Consider the following 17,278-nt stretch of genomic DNA (forward strand, 5'->3'; position numbering starts at 1 on the left):
AAGGCTTTTGATACTGTTATTCATACTAGGATATAAATTAAACTTCTTCAGATAGAAGTTGGACAGAACAGTAGACAGACACAATATTGTCAAAGAAATGTATCAAAGAAGTATTTCATGTATAAATATCAATAATCGAATTTCTGATTTTTTTCCCAATCCATCAAGATGTTAAGCAAGGGGAGAAATTGAGCCCAAATCTGTTTAAAATATTTATAAATGATTTGCCGAAATACATGGATAACCCTTTAGATTCTGATACTCTTAATGATCACACAATACACTGTTTAATGTACATTTGTATGCTGATGATTTAATATTGTTATCAAGCTTTTCGAATGGTTTACAATCAAAACTTGATATACTGGAAAATATTGTAATGATTGGTGTCTAAATGTAAACTTATCTAAAACAAAAATTATGATTTTTAACAGAGCTGGAAAAAAATATCAGAAAAGTTTTCTTTTCAAAATAAGTTGATTGAACGTATTAAACAATACAAATATCTTGGTATTTACTTTTGTAACACAGGTTCTTTTACCTTTAATTGCTCAAAATAAATCGTATAAAAAGACCTTGAAAGCATGTTCAAAATAACAGAGAGAAATTATGTCCGATTCTCATAATGTCAATATTAACCTTCATTTATTTGATCATACCATTTCTCCTATTCTTCTGTATCGTTGTGAAATTTGGGGGGCTCTCAACCCCTTTGCTTCTAAATTTCAAAACAAAGATATTACAATGGACAAAATATTTCACAAATTAAAATGTGAAACAATGCACAATAAATATTGCAAGGCTATTCTTGGAGTGCATAGAAAGTCAACAATTTTCGCAGTTCTATATGAGCTAGGTAGATTTTCACTGTGTCATTCAGTAATAAAAACTATGCTAAGTTACTCGTGTCGAACAGAAACATTACATCCTTCTTTTGTCCTACTCAAAGAAGCATACTCCTCTCAACAAGCCTCTTTTTAGAAAATAAACCATCATGGTTTGCATCCATTGAGTCAATTTTGGGTCATATAACTGCTTTCAAAAATATTGTCTTATCAAAATATGGTACTTCATTTAATAAGACGATATTTTATAAACCAATGGTATAGAGAAAATAGGCAGCAAAATGATAGTAAACTAAGAACTAATTCCATCTTCAAAACCAATTTTGGAAGAGAACACTATTTCCACATTGTCAATAACTATGATCAGAGGAAATATATAACAAGACGTCACATTTCTGCACATTAGTTAAATATTGTAAAGGGAAGATATGCAGGACTTCCCCCTTAATCTCAAGAAAGTGTTCTCAATGTTATATGCAGGACGTTGAAGATGAAAAACATTTTTTGCTCATTTGTCCAAAATACAGCAATGAAAGGTTACAATTAATAGAAACAATATCAAAAATCAAACCAAACGTCTCTTCTTTGACACCTACTGAAAAACTTAAATGGATATTGTATAATGAAAATGAAGAAATTTTATGCTTACTTGGAAAATTTATTTCTGAAAATGGTAAAAAAAAACCCAATGTATAAATACATCGATTCTGTCATCAAGTTTATGCACGCTAAGCCATTTAAGTTTACACATGTATAGCATCACATTTTTGAATTGTTTTGTGATCGTTGACATTCTTCTGGACACTAGTATTATGTATGATCATTTACACTGAAAACAATATTATTATGTAACTTGGTCATTTATATAACTGTTTAAAAAATATATTGGTAAAAAAAGAATGTTTTAATTGTACATTTATGTATGTTGAAATGTCCCTCGGGGCCCTTGATTGGTATATGAAATATCTTTTATCTTGTTTAGTGCTTAATCCTATCCTATCCTGTGCTATCCTATCCTTACCTATCCTATCCTGTATCTTACAGAAAAGCAAATGTTTATTTATATTTCAGAATAAATAACGAATACGGAATATGATTTAAAATGTTTATAAAAAAATATTTATAATATAACAATAGACGGAAAAGCTCATTTTTTTCTAAAACAAAGATTTAAAATACAAATTTCGAGTTGTAATGGCGTACGATATAACCGTGAACGATCACCGGAAGAATACCTTTTTATTTCTATTAAAGAACTTTCAGAATTAGAGGTACGTTTAGTCGTCTGATTGGGAATAATACTTTGTGAATAATACAAAACTCGCAATTCTCAATCCATTTTCAAAAGTTAAATGTATTGTCATTCCGATTTAAGAATAGAACTAATAGACATATGATATCTAAGAGAGCGAGATCCAAAAATTCATCATCCACTAATATTTACATTTGCAAATATCTCTCTTAGATGAACAAATTGAAGAGGAAATATTGTCAGTTCTGTATGAATGTTTTTTGGGGTCAGAGATCATAGCGCGACCTTATCACAGAGCGAGATGATATTTTGTCCATTTTGTCGACAGATTTTTGTCACTGTGCAACCTGTTTTGAAATATTTCTAAGTTAATAACCATGTAAAGATAAATGATTAAAATTATGGATATTTTTCAATCACAAAATGTCCAGTATATCTTATTTCGAGTGAGAATTTCAAGATTTTGAAAAACTTAAGGTGATTAGCCTAAAACCCAATCACTCCTAAGAACTTTTGTTCTCTTCTCTACTACAACGATAGTAGAGAAGGTAGAGATTGCCTAAACCGCACTAAGCATAGACGTCGTAACCCGAGGGGGAGGGGGGTAGGGGGTCTTAGCCTGCCCTCTTTTTTGTATAGATCGACATTTTCTATGTATTGAAAATTCGGGTTTACCTATTTTGTTGGTTTAAATAGCCCCCACCCTTTCAACGCCTATGCAAAGCTTTTTAACACAAAATTATTTCGGAGTTATGTAAATTAAAACAGGCAAGACCACCAATTTGATTCAAATATTTTTAGAAACTTATGAAATAGTATGATTATTCTCGGCAACGATCATTGTTCTTTCACTATATACAGAGATTTCCTGAACCAGACTGCTAAATTTTAAATGTTAACATCCTAATGTTGGTGAGAAGTGAATTTACATGACAAAACAACTTCTAGGTCATTGCGCAGAGTTCTTGAAACCTTTTTTCTTTTTCTTTTTTTTTTTTTTTTTTTTTGCTGTCAGTAATTTGGACTGACTGCCATGTGAATTTGTCAGTCCAGACAGATTTCTATTTGTCAATAATAAATTCAATGAAAAAATAAAAACTGTATTTGAATTTCATCAATACACTGTGCATCCAGCGTCAATTAACACACTACATGTACACACTTCATGCCGCTTTGATCGTTGTATAATAACTTTCTTTGAATTATCGTTGGTTTCCAATTCCATCACAAGTTTTTTAATCCATTTCGATTTCTCACCTGACCTATCTTAGCGCCGTCAAAAAATTAGTTTACCAATCATAATTTTGCACTTTCTTTCATCGAAGACGCCATTACAAAATGCAGAAACGCGCTTGAAAGATCACAAATGGTCGGTTATAGGAAATTAGTTCGAAATTTGGTCGGATTGTCGAAGTTCCTATGTCAACACTTACCAGTCATTTGGACTGACAGAGAACGCAAAGTATTCAGATCTTGGTTGCTTTTATCGTTTTTTTTCTGAAAGACTCTTTTTTAAAGGACCGGAAGATTTCAAGAACTCACGTCACAACATAGCAATCTGGCGGCCCGTTCATGTAGTAAATGCATTTTACTCGATATTTATTCGCCTCAAACGTACAAATCAGTAAAATTAGTAATGGACAACGATGTTAAAAAGTTAATTTGATAAATAAGATATCATTTTTGTATCCCAAACAAAAAATACTATAGTAAAGAATAGTTTACTATAGTTAACTATAGTATCAAAATTAAAACTTTTGTACTTTGATTTACTATATTTGGAACTTTGATTTGCTATATTAATCTATAGTATACTATAGTTAACTATAGTTTACTATAGTATTGTTTAGTCATGAATTCGGGTACTTATTCAATTTCTATAACGCCCGAAGGTCGTTATAGTAGATTTGATCACGTACCGACTTCATGTCAAAACGCAATGGAAACTCTAAAAAATTATAATGTCTTTCTTATATTCATAATTTACGTTTTTATTCATATTACCAAGCAATATAGGCTTTATTTAGACTTTGATTTGAAATTCAACGTAAAGTTTCTACGACGTCATGTGACGTAACACTCAGAACCTTCCAAATTGCTCGTGCAGTTTGCTTTCGACATGCAAGAATGTCTGATCATGTAACCAACTGCATGTCATTGAAAATTGAATTTCAATTTCATTTATTTCATTTTTATAAGCATTGTTATTTAAGGAAAGACATCAGCAAATACAAATATTAGAAAATGAGCTTTTAGTTGGTACATGTACCTTATCAAATCTACTGAATAGCCCTTCGTGCTTCACGCAAAATAAAACCACCCTGAATATTTTCCAATCTACGGTATATTTTGCCTGGTCAATAGAAATGCAAACTTTCATAATGCTTTCAGTAAATTGTATAGCATAATTAAATAAAAGCTTAATTTTCGGCCTGAAGACCAATTTTGTTTTCAGCGATTCATTTTTCTTCAAGAAAGATATAAAAGAATTAGTCTTATTATTTTTCGGAAGACTATTTAAAAGAAAAAAAAAAAACTTACCGTTTACTTCAACTTCACACAATTCGTTATGTGCTTCACGGCTGAATTGAGCAGCACGTGCTGTATCCTGTGGTCTGACATTGGAGTAGATGACGTATTGACCGTGTATAGGACAAGTTATATCTGCAACTGACGGGATGGTTGCTCTGGTGTACGTTTCATCATGAAAACATAAATATCCATCAGTTGTGTTTGTTGTATTAGATATGTAGACATAAAATCCTAAAAATCTCTTTGTGTATCCATTCGAAGCATCTGAAACGAAAGCAAAGATAAGGAACTATTTTTTTTTAACTAAAGATAATTTATACGTTATCTGCAGGGGCCTATGTTTTCAATTTCTTATTACATGTAGATTGATCTAAATGCTGAAGTGACAAATTATAGAAATACTTCGTAAGCAATCTTTCCATTCATATCAGCAGCAAAGGGGCAGCAACTAATTAGTTCTGATTTATATATATATAAGTATATGAGCCTTTTGATACATCTGCATTCGGATTTCAATATTGTTAAATAGAAAACTATCAATATTAATCATCCAATAAACCATCTCTCTGTTTCTCACACACACACTCCTGCCATCATGTAGTTAGAGTAATTACATGTCATTGAGCTATTTTTTAAAGTAAAGGTAGTATATAATGCAATTTTTAAAATTTTTGATTAAATGAAAGTAATTATTAAATAGTTAATAATTTATTCTCTTGTATTGATAAATTCGGCACAGATGTACTTATCTTTTTTTTTACTTACCCCAAGCTTCATTGTCCGTTCTATAATAAATTCGTATGTCATGAATGCTGGAGATTGATGTCAGGTTTACCCACCAGATGGCAGTACTTTGACCTTCAGCTGATATTGTACATTGTCCTCCCCAAGCTGATAGGTCAGTCTTTAGCCCATCTACTGCTTTGTCAGACTTAAATAGGGCGTTCAACGGGTTGTACTGCTTAGATTGCCATGTTTGTTTCTTTAAGGCTATATTTTCTTTTTAAAGAAGAAATAAAATGATCATTGTAAAAAAGGAGATGGTTTTTAGGTTAAAAAGAAAATAGTCAATGGATTTGTAAGAATTATATGTAATGTTTTTGTTTTCTTTTGTTTTTAAAACTAATGTCTGTCATTGCTTTGCTTATATTTTGAATATGTCATTTAAAACATAATTGAAACAGTTTTTCAATAAAGAATTCAATGAACATGCATAGATAGTCAATTGAGTTTGCAGATTATTGAAATGTCAGCAAAAAAAAAAAACAACATTTTTTTAAAGAATATTTCAGTTCGTCCTCAAATTTTAATTGTATTTGTTTTGTACATTGTTGAAATATTGTTTTCTTTTTTCCAAAATTTACGCAATATATTTAAAAAAATGAATGAGACTCACATCTGATTTTTTTATTCACATTTTTTTCCAGATATGAGGCAATATAAAATTTTCGAGATGCAAATCTCCAACGATATAGAGGCAAAAACTTATCCATTTCAGCACAGACATGTTGGTTATGTATATAAACCTCCATAAATGATTGAGCAGAAAATAGGGTATTTTAATTCATTTAATGTTAGGGAAAGATGATAATGCTTCGCAATGATAATTTTTATGTTTTTAATAAGAACTACTATAAATTTATTATCGAATATCCATTACTCTGACTTCCTGTTTAAAAAATTTGAACGATTTAAGTATGAAAGGTGCGTGCAGGCATTTAATGTTGAAGAAAACCTGAAGAAGTTCTTGATTTAAATTTCCTATTTAGCTGAAAGTCAATGTAAATATAATACAAATGGAAATTTGAGAAAAACAGTTTGAGTTAAATTACACGTCTGTAAATATCATATAGCCGTATCAAATAGCCATATTAAGGTATAGAATAAAAATTAAGCTACCTTGTACCACACAGAAATTTCCTGAACAATTATTTATTTAAAACGTCTAATGACAAGGAAATTAAAAAAAAGTATTTAAAACAGAGAACATTTGGAAACAGTGAATTATAAGAAATTGTTCAAATTTGATATGCTTTTAACATGAGAAAAATAAATATTATACATGAACAATTATACCAATAAGATAAAATTTTAGGAAAGCAATATTATGTGTTATGCATTTTTGGGATACGGTTAATTTTCCTAAATACTGTCTTTAACGATTATTAGTCCCCTACCTACGGAAGCGTATTAGTGCCACGCAATATTTTTTTTAAAGTTGGAAATTCCAACTCTAAAGTTGGTATTTCCAACTTTAACCTTGGCTTTTCCAACTTTAAAGTTGGAAATTCCAACTTTAATCTTGGCTTTTACAACTTTAATCTTGGCTTTTCCAACTTTAAAGTTGGAAATTCCAACATTAAAGTTGGTAATTCCAACTTAAATCTTGGCTTTTCCAACTTTGAAGTTGGTAATTCCCACTTTAAAGTTGGAAATTCCAACTTTAATCTTGGCTTTTCCAACTTTAAAGTTGGAAATTCAAACTTTAAAGTTGGCTTTTCCAACTTTAAAGTTGATAATTCCAACTTAAATCTTGGCTTTTCCAACTTTAAAGTTGGTAATTCTAACTTTAATCTTGGTTTTTCCAACTTTAATCTTGGCTTTTCCAACTTTGAATTTGAACGTTTAAGAAAGGATTTTATTATTTATTTACTTATCAATTTTGTTTGTCAACCAAAAAAAAAAATTCCTGGATCCGCGCCAGTACGGAATTGATACATTTAGTTATGTTGTATATTTACCAGAAATGTTTCATTTGATTAAATAAAATTTGATTACATTGAGTATTTAATTGCTGTCTCATTCTTTCATACAATACATAATAAATGGCTAATATCTGTAATTGGTTAAGTTTAAATACTGTCATGTACGGAATACTGTGTACATAATTTATATGAAGTTATTCTCAATAGAATTAAACAACACTTAAAGGAATATAATGATTTCTTAGTAAAAGTTCGAAGTTGTATGTAAGGTCATAAGCAAGGTCAAGGTAAAAAATAAAACAAACACAGATAAAAAGAAGTCAACAACTTATTTTAATGTGCTAGTATTTATTTTCTATTATAAAAGTACCATATTATAACCTCCTATAATCCCGTCCGCTATTCTCACCCTACCTTTCTATTTCGACCCCTACCCCTAGATTGCAATGATGAATTGCTAACAAATATATTTCAGTGTGTTTTTTTCACTTTAATTAATGTTGTGATACTTTTAACCAAAAAAAAAAAAAAAAAAAAAAAACAACAACAAAAACTAAGAAAAGCGGGTAGAAGAGCTCGAATAAAAGTTGGAATTTCCAACTTTAAAGTTGGAAAGGCCAAGATTAAATTTGAAATTACCAACTTTAAAGTTGGAATTTCCAACTTTAAAGTTGGAATTTCCAACTTTTAAGTTGGAAAAGCCAAGATTAAAGTTGGAATAACCAATTTTAAAGTTGGAATTACCAACTTTAATCTTGGAAAAGCCAAGATTAAAGTTGGAATTACCAACTCTAAAGTTGGAATTACCAACTTTAAAGTTGGAATTACCAACTTTAAAGTTGGAAAAGCCAAGATTAAAGTTGGAATTTCCAACTTTAAAGTTGTAAAAGTCAAGATTAAGTTGGAATTTCCAACTTTAAGTGTGGTAAAGCCAAGATTAAAGTTGGAATTTCCAACTTTAAAGTTGGAATTACCAACTTTAAAGTTGGAAAAGCCAAGATTAAAGTTGGAATTTTCAACTTAAAAAAAATTGCGTGGCACTAATACGCTTCCGTACCTACCGGTGAAACCGGAAGGGACTATAGGTTTCCTCTGCGTCCGTCCGTCTGTCTGTCTGTCCGTCCGTCCGACTGTCTAGCTGGCCCTGTCTCTGGCAGTCTGTCCCAATTGGTTTTCAGCACTTTTTTCTCAAAACACCTGCAGACAATGAGCTGAATTTTGATATGTAACTGTATCTTAATAAGTTACAGATCAAATTTGAAATTCGCATCGCTTCATTAATTTTTGACAGAATTATGGCATTTTTAATTTTTCACATTTGTTTAACTAAGATCGGTTTCTTGCTGCGTAACTATCGATGGTCGACATCAATATGAAGCGACAAAAGACTTAGGAAAAATTAATTGAATTTTTGTTTTGATGTTGATTATTTTTTTTTTGTGGGGTTAAGGCATTCACAACCTAAAAATCTTGCAGTTTTATCTTGTAAATAACTTTTACATATTATAAAATGACATCCTGAAAAAAAAAAAAAAACGGGAATCCGGTAGGGGACATGTATTGCTTATGCAATACTCTCAGAATGCTTGTTGAAGAGGTAATTCACTATCGCATTTATATATTCCAATTCGGGAATAATGACACAAATTTAACACACTCACAGTGAATTAAATGAGGATTGCTCTTCAGCTATAATTTTCGGCATATATATATATTTTAAGCATTATTAAGTTTCGATTCCTATTTTGAAATAAAATCTACAGAGAGAGAAATATGGTGAAGTGTAATGTTCTTTGCTCGTCATAAAATACAAGATTAAATTAACTGACATGAATTTTATTATCACAATGAGGCAAAAGTACCAAATTTATCGTAAAAGTCGTTGCAAAAAATAGCAAATTTAAGCTTCAAATAAATGTAGCACCTTTAAAGTAATTTCTGAAAATTAACATTTATTAGCATTTATTTTCTGAATATTTAAGAAAATTTTAAGTACTGTGTAAACTAGGTAATCTCAGAAAAATGTCGTTACTTTTAGATGATATGATTGCTTTTTATTTTTTTTTACATCTGAAAACACCAGCAAACTATTTTTGAGAGGAGAAAGATTTTATAAATGTAATAGTCCAGGCTTATAAGTAATTTGAAACTATTTTGTAGTCAACCTTCCTAAAATGACAATATATGATAAAGAGAGACTGTGTTTTATCGAATAATTAATTGATACAAAAAAGAGATCAAAGGAAAAACTTTGAAAACAAAATTGTGTGTAAGACGTTATTAAAGTGCTAAAAGGTCATAGAAAATGCTCCGTACTGCTTGAAGAACTCCCATTTCTTTATTTAACCTTCATTCACATTCTGAAAATACTGTTTCCAAAAAAAAAAAAAAATCTAGTACTTTTGATAACAGGGGCAAATCTCCTTGAACAACTTATTTTTCAAATAGTTTTTGCACTAGTCTGAATGATTTAATTAATATATTAATATATATTTTTCAAAATACACATAGCATTTCTGTCACTTAACACCTATCGATAGATGTACAGCTTATTTAAAATGTGTTGCATTAAAGAAAAGGCCTCGCCTAAGCTTGTTTGAAATTTGAAAGCAAAAGAAACTGCAATTTTAATCATTTACTTTTGAAATGCGTGCATATATTGTATCTCTATTATATATTTATTAATTCTAAGATTTTCATTCAAATGTACGTTCCAATTAAAAAAATACACAACATTGTACACAGGAAATGAATAAAATGTGATAGCATCGACAAAAAAAATTACAACACTCACCCCCCCCCCCTAAAAAAATGGCGCATTTTTTAACGATCATCGGTCGCCATTTGGAGGGATTTCCTGATCTATGCAAGTAGTTTACTTTGAAAAAAAAAAGAAAAAAATATCATAACGATAATTATAAACTTACCATAGCCAAGAGAGTAATAAGTTGTCAATATCACACAAACTGTCAAGAAACTAACTAGCTCCATGTCAGCCGATTTTCCATTTTATTGACAAGGAAGTCAAAATACATTGTTGACAATTTAGATAAAGTCGACCGATTTTACACCTCTGGCTAAATTCAACTTGAGACCGAGGTATTTTTACCAATTTAAATCTCATTTAATATTTTTATGCATGTTCATTGTTGTGGAACTACCCAAGTTGTTGGTATAGGAGGAACAAATACAATAGCAGTGAAAACCTTTTTCAGATAACGTACAATGTATATTTTTTTTTTATGATTTCAATTATGAACTTCTTAGTATATAATAATTTATCTTCATAAACGTTAAATTATAGGTAAGTCAATTAAGGAAGGCATGGACTACATTCAATGTAGGAAACATCCTATTTAACGGGATAACTTGAAAGACATGCGCTTAATATAAAATATTTCTTGATCTACTTTGATTTTTTTCTGAAGAAAGTTCTTTTACCTTTTTTTGCATTTACATTATTTATTATTTTTTTTTTTTTGATTGAGTAAATGCAAAAAAGGTCATCTATATTTTGTGCAGAAAAGAGTAACAACGCAGTTTGATGTTTCAGCTATAGATCAACCTACGTGCAGTATTGTCAATTCACCTTCTTCGCTTGAAAACCATGCACAGGTAAATATTATACTGAAATCACATTCACACAAAAAAATGATTACTGAACCGTTTAGGAAGAAAATGATCAGTTGAACTTCACGATTTCACTACATTTACAATGATGTGCATTTCTGTTTAGGGTATTTATTAAAAGTTACTCAAAATGACAGGAGATGGAAGAAAAATGTGACACTACGTATATTAAAAATTGCATAAAAGGTCCGCCTTTACTTTGCATTAATCCCGTAGATAGTTATCAATGATTTCTATAGGAATAGTCAAATGTGTTATATATCAGTTTGTTGATGGGCTTCTAAATTTAAAAAAAGATTACAATCTCCTCAAATATCTTGTTTGCCAAGGTAAGACTGTATCAATTTAAGTACAGGTCCACCTTAGAATCAAGCAATCAGTGATAAGTCGAATATTTCATATCTGACCCATATTTTTTCATATTAAAACTTTATGGGGTAGTAATTGAAATAAATCATTTTTTTTCAAAAAGGCACAATCAGGCTGTGATATTTTACTATAACTAGATTTAAGTATTTATGGGCCAAAAAAGAGGAAGTTCAGTACAGAAGTAACAACTCTTGTCGTTTTTTTAATTATTATTAATTATTTAATTATATAACCCTATTTTAATTTGATAGGAATATGTAATACTTCTTGTATTAGATGTCATAGAGTTGATACCTAGGTCGTATCCATAGTAACGATTGTAATTATATGTCAATACATTTTGGATGTCACAAACATTGTGAATTTAAAACAGTATTATTAATTACAGCAAACAGGTAATGTACATGTAGCTAATTACATATGGAAAAATTTAACCACTGCTCATTATTAGTTTTCCAGTTTTCATTTTTGGAAAAGTCAATTAGAAGATTTTAATGAGAGGAAAACTGTTGTAAAGATTTAATAAATTTCCTGAAGTTTGACAAGCCTTTTTCTTAAATTTAAGTGCATTTTGAGTTAAAATTAACTTTTATTATTTTTTTTTATGTTATATATTTTTTACATTATAATGAATTTTCCTAATCAATGTACCAAGTTTTTCTGGAATTAATTTTATATTTCTAAGTTTTGTAGAGATTTATGATCGGGATCGAAATTCTGTTTATTAAGCACCCGATTTTTTTCTCTGTTTGTATAATTTTAACAGCTGTTTATCTAGAGTAGATGCACCCAGTTTAATTGTATTACTTTTATCATTCATATATTATAAACTTGTTTACCAATTTATCTATTTAGGAAATTTTTTTCAACCTTTAAGCTTTTACTGTTTGTTAATTACATTATCAAGATTATGGCTTATGCTACATGACTGCATCATTGCATGAGGAGATTATTTCTATATAAACATGTCAGAGTTGGTAGGTCTCTGCAAGCAGTGTACTAAAACTGTCAATGTTTATAAATCAAATTATAAATTCAAGTTCTTTGACTCCTAAATCATACATGTATTTGAAAGGAATGTTAAGGATTTTGTTCAGCTGCAGAAATTAATGAGACATCTGCAACATTTGATTTACTGTACCATTAGAAAAACTAATAGAATAAAAAAAAAATAGACCAACATTTGTGTTTTGGAATCAGATTCAGATTCTATATGAGCAACAATATGATATTTTCACAGAATCTTTATTACATATTTTCATTGTGCACCTCCTATTTGTGTAAACAAAACATTATTTTGCCATTAAAATCATATTGGCCTGTGACATCATTTAAAGACCTCAATGCACACAGTACCTCTAGTATTTATTTGTTGTCATGTTTGATAAAAATGTCAGTAGATCACAATATATTCTGTAAAATTAACTCCCATTGCATTCGTTGTAATTATTCTATGGCTATTTTTAGTCGAAAAAAGCATATAAGATCACTACAGCAGGCATTTTCGAAGTTTTGAAGTAATACAGATTTTTTGCACATTTGGTTTTTATTATATCATTAATCAAGTTATCAGAGAGCTCTCCATTGGTCTGTTTTACAAAGGAAGTTACAACTATAAGGCCAACGATTTCTGTTGATTCTAAACTTTGATGAATTAATTATTTTGTTTTAACTAACTAGCATATGTTATTTTTTCTACTCAACTTTTTAAATATATAAACACCGGTTTCTATTTTATATAAATAATATTGATTTATTGTATGCTCTTTAATTCCTTCTTGAAAATTTTCTCTTCATATCGAGATACCCCAGCTTGCTGATGGCGAATTACAATTTTCGTCCCATAATAGGCACTTACGGCTATTGAGCAGCGAGATATATTTTCCCTGTCAGCACCCACTGCGATAATGTAACTCGCTTTATACGTTTCATCGGAAGGACCACTTCCAGCGTCTCACAGTGGGAATCGAACCTGCGAAGTAAGGATTTACTTTTTAATTTTCAACTCTACATGTAGAGCAGACGCTCTAACTTCCGCGAGAATGCGGGCGACTATATGAATAAGGAAGTTATCGCAGAATGATATTTATTTTTTAGTCATAAAGTGTTTTGTAAAACACGCCCCATTAATTTCTTTATTTGATCTCCAATGGCTTTTTTGACAGACATTAAGTCGCCTTTGCTTAAAAAATGTTAGAAATCTGATTCAAAAAGAATCTACCTAGAAATATTAAAGCGTAATTAGTGGTATTTTTGGTAGGGTTCTAATCCGATTCAAAGGAAAACCTTTCAGAAACAAAGAATGTCTATCATAATATTTCAGAGAGAGAGAGAGAGAGAGGAGAGAGAGAAAGTATTCCCAATGAAATGCAGGAACTAAACACGCTGCAAAAACAACTGTTTAGTAATATAAATCTATCTTTATTCCCTGATATCAATTTATGCATTCATAAATAAGCTTTAATATATTTAAAATGTTTTCTTCTGTCAGAGTAACAGGTATGTAGTTATATGTTTTTATATTAAAAAAGACTTTTTGTGTGGAACCTGAGGTCCACGCAGAAAGTATATAAGCAAAATTAAACTGGATGCCATTGAAACTGTGCACAAACCTCAATGAATATTCACAAAAACTAGACATTCTTTTTAACTGAACTCTGGTTAGAAACACATGCATACTGTCCACGTATTGTAGTCCTTTGTTAAAGGACATGAATCTGCCAATTATATAAATTTTGATAATATTTTATAATTATTAGATGTAAATGTTCAGATCCGATCATAATGAGATGGTAGCGCCAGTTCCCCCAACTCCAGGTATCCGTTTTTGTCGTCTTCGTCAATTTTACTAGAGATAATGTCCATGTTAAATTTTGATGCCCTAGTCTCTTTATCTTCTTTATACTTCAATTCCTTTATTTTTTCTTTCGTTTTCAATCTGAAATCAAGGATTTTAAAATTTGAGAGAGAGAGAGAGAAAAAAAAAAGAGCTAGAGAGGTTTGCCGTAAAATATTCATGAAAAACATCTTACCTATAAATAAAAATATAAGCATTTGAAATTCCGAGAATTATAAGACAAACACAAAGAACTGCAAGAACGCCATAAAATCTTGTCAAGCTTTCAGTATCAGCCTTTTTCTCTGAAACTGCATAAAGAAATTCCTATCTGATTCATTAATTTATGATTTGTTATATTGCAAATTTTAATTTTTAATTTTTTGATAACATTAAGTAGACTATTAAACATTATTAACCTTGCAAACACATAGCACCTTGCCATCCGCCAACACACTTGGAAGCCCGAAGCACTTGACCTGGTAAAATTGAAAGCGGGCATTATGAAACTGTAACTTACAAGCCCAAACGGCATGTAAATTCTGAGGCATAAGCGTCCGTATTATCAAATTAGATAATTCCAATAACATTAAATATACTCAAAAGTCTTTGCTTTTCCTTCTAAACAGCTTCAAGCAAAAAAAGAAAATTTTAGAGACAATTCATTCTAGGAATGAAAGGTTAAAAAACAATATAACATGTAATTAATGAAGACTTTTGACGCCTATCTACCAACCCTAAATATCTATTTTGCGATTTACACCTGCTTTCACCTGAATTATTTATTTACAGAAAATTCCGGTCATAATTATATCAATTAAGGGCAAGACAATAGATTGATAAAAATGGGTTTTATATAATTTGCTTGGCTTGAAAGGGCAATTAAGAATAAAATTACTTGATTAAATTCTGGGCATGTGAATATTTGTTCGGGCTAGTGTAATTAAAGTTTAGAAATGCCCGAAGGGCAGGTACTGAGAAAACGATTTGGTGAAGACTGTTAAGATGTTGTCATGACAAAAAATTCATCGCTGCTCAACGGTCAATAGCTATATTGAGCATACTCGGGTATGTTAAGGCAACACATGGATCAGAATTCCGCGAATTAACACTTTTTTATAATTATGTAACACTAATAGATCGGAAAAGTCAAGGATAAAACTTTAGCTATAATTATGCATTCTATATACTTCAATGAGACTTATACTACAGGAGGCACTTCACCACGACGTCACCACGTGACGTCTATAATTAAAAAATATGCCTTAATGATAAAGTGAAAAGTTTAACACTACCCCGGGGATAATTAGTTTCAATTTGTAATAATAGTTATGTAAAAACATCTCTGTACCATGGAAAGTGCTGCTAGAATCGTACTGTCCTATTCAAGAAATAATTATTCAACAATTTAGGACGAAACCTTCCCAAAATTTTTACATTTTGTTCATAACATTGATAAAAAAGCATCAATTCCCGTAAACTATACGATTCTAGCAGCACTTTCCAAAAACAAAAGAATAAGAACTTTAGATAGAAAAAAAAGATAAGTTTCAAAGTATGCGGCGTAGTGTTGAACTTTTGCATCTTTTTTGTTACGAACGACAGAGGAAAGGCTGTTCGGCAAGTAAACACCCTCCCTGCTATGATTTTACTAAGAAATTGCAAAATTATATTACCATACCTTATTCATACGCTTTATTCCCACAAGAATCACACATGATATTCATGCAAAATGCTTTTAAACTCCGATTTCTTGTGTTTGTTTACATCAATTCTCGTTACGTTTCATTTTCACTCTGCTACTGCGTGATCAACAGTTATGACGTAACGGGTTTATTATGTAACCCCTGTGATGACTACAGAGGCCTAGGAACAACAAAATTCCGTTTATATTATGTCTCTGCATATTTTGATTCATTTTTACGACCTCAAATCAATCTTAGATATCGATTTTAAGAAATTGTTATCTCTTAACCTCACGTCATATAACTTACTATATCATTATGTCATATCATATAGGCAAGTAGAATATTTGGTTGTAACCTTAACTTAACTGCGTATATATCAACTTTTGAATCCTCACCGGTATATAGTAACGTCTCCATAATCATGACTGAGTGATTATTGAATTAGACATTAAGCAACATAATGTCAGCCAATAATTCTTAAAAAAAATACTAGTAGTATAGTTTTCTCCTTTGTATCCTTCATCGCATCCATCTATACATGTTCCGTTAATGTGATGACATACTGCGTTTCGACAATAACTGCAATGTAGACTACAATCAGGTCCATACATGTTGTTTCTGCACTCTAAATAAATTATTTAAAAAATGTTATTATCAAAAGATAATCAATAAAAAAAAATAACGATCTATAAAATTGTCTTGATGAATTAATCATAGCTTTATTTACTAGTATTCTAAATCTTCCTTAGAAATGTTCATAAAAAATTAATATCATTGAAAATATCCTTAATTTTTAATAATGTGAATTCCAAAACTGATTGACGAAAAATATATTTTTATATGTAATAATTAGTTTGCTTATTCATAAATAATGTGATTTATTTTATCATGAAATACTATTTTCATCATTTTTATGATCATTTAAATTTTTTACATGAATTGTATCACGAAATGCAGTCTGATGATGAAGCTGACGAAGATTGGTTATTTAGTATGGTTACCATTTTCACATCGAGGTCGTTCCCAACCAGGCTGACATCCTTGCTCTCATTCTTTCGTCGTTCTGTTGCATTTATAAGGTTCCCGACACTTTTCATTACAAATTTCTTCACAATTGATGCCGAATTTTCCAAAATAATAAAATAAAAAATAATAAAAGGTAGGGTTTGTGCTTTTTTTGACTTTTTTTTTAAATAAAAAATATTTATTTAATTAATATCACTTTTTATTCGCGAGGACTTCACGTAGCCTTATTTACAAGAGACAGTTCATTTTTGCATATATATAATGAAAAAGTCATTTAAATAAATTATAACAAGATATCACACATAAAAGTCTAAATCTTTTATAATATATTGAGATAACTATAACATATATAATATGGAATCAATCAGCAAAACTTTTGTTTGATTAAAGATATA

General features: G+C 30.1%; 1 protein-coding gene across 1 annotated transcript in view; it reads right to left on the reverse strand.

Moving 5' to 3' along the window:
* The window catches only part of LOC134281777 (uncharacterized), a 61,264-nt gene that overhangs the window by 26,596 nt on the left and 17,390 nt on the right, over positions 1-17,278 (reverse strand). The window contains exons 13-15 of the mRNA XM_062764205.1: positions 10,262-10,343; positions 5,395-5,628; positions 4,639-4,893 (exon numbers count right to left, since the gene is read on the reverse strand). Of these exons, the coding sequence (XP_062620189.1) occupies positions 4,639-4,893; positions 5,395-5,628; positions 10,262-10,343 (571 nt within the window). The remainder of the gene's footprint in view (positions 1-4,638; positions 4,894-5,394; positions 5,629-10,261; positions 10,344-17,278) is intronic.

The sequence above is a fragment of the Saccostrea cucullata genome, unplaced genomic scaffold (assembly GCF_032062105.1).
Source record: "Saccostrea cucullata isolate Sc308-1 unplaced genomic scaffold, CSIRO_AGI_Scuc_v1 ctg774, whole genome shotgun sequence".
Taxonomy (NCBI): Eukaryota; Metazoa; Mollusca; class Bivalvia; order Ostreida; family Ostreidae; genus Saccostrea; species Saccostrea cuccullata.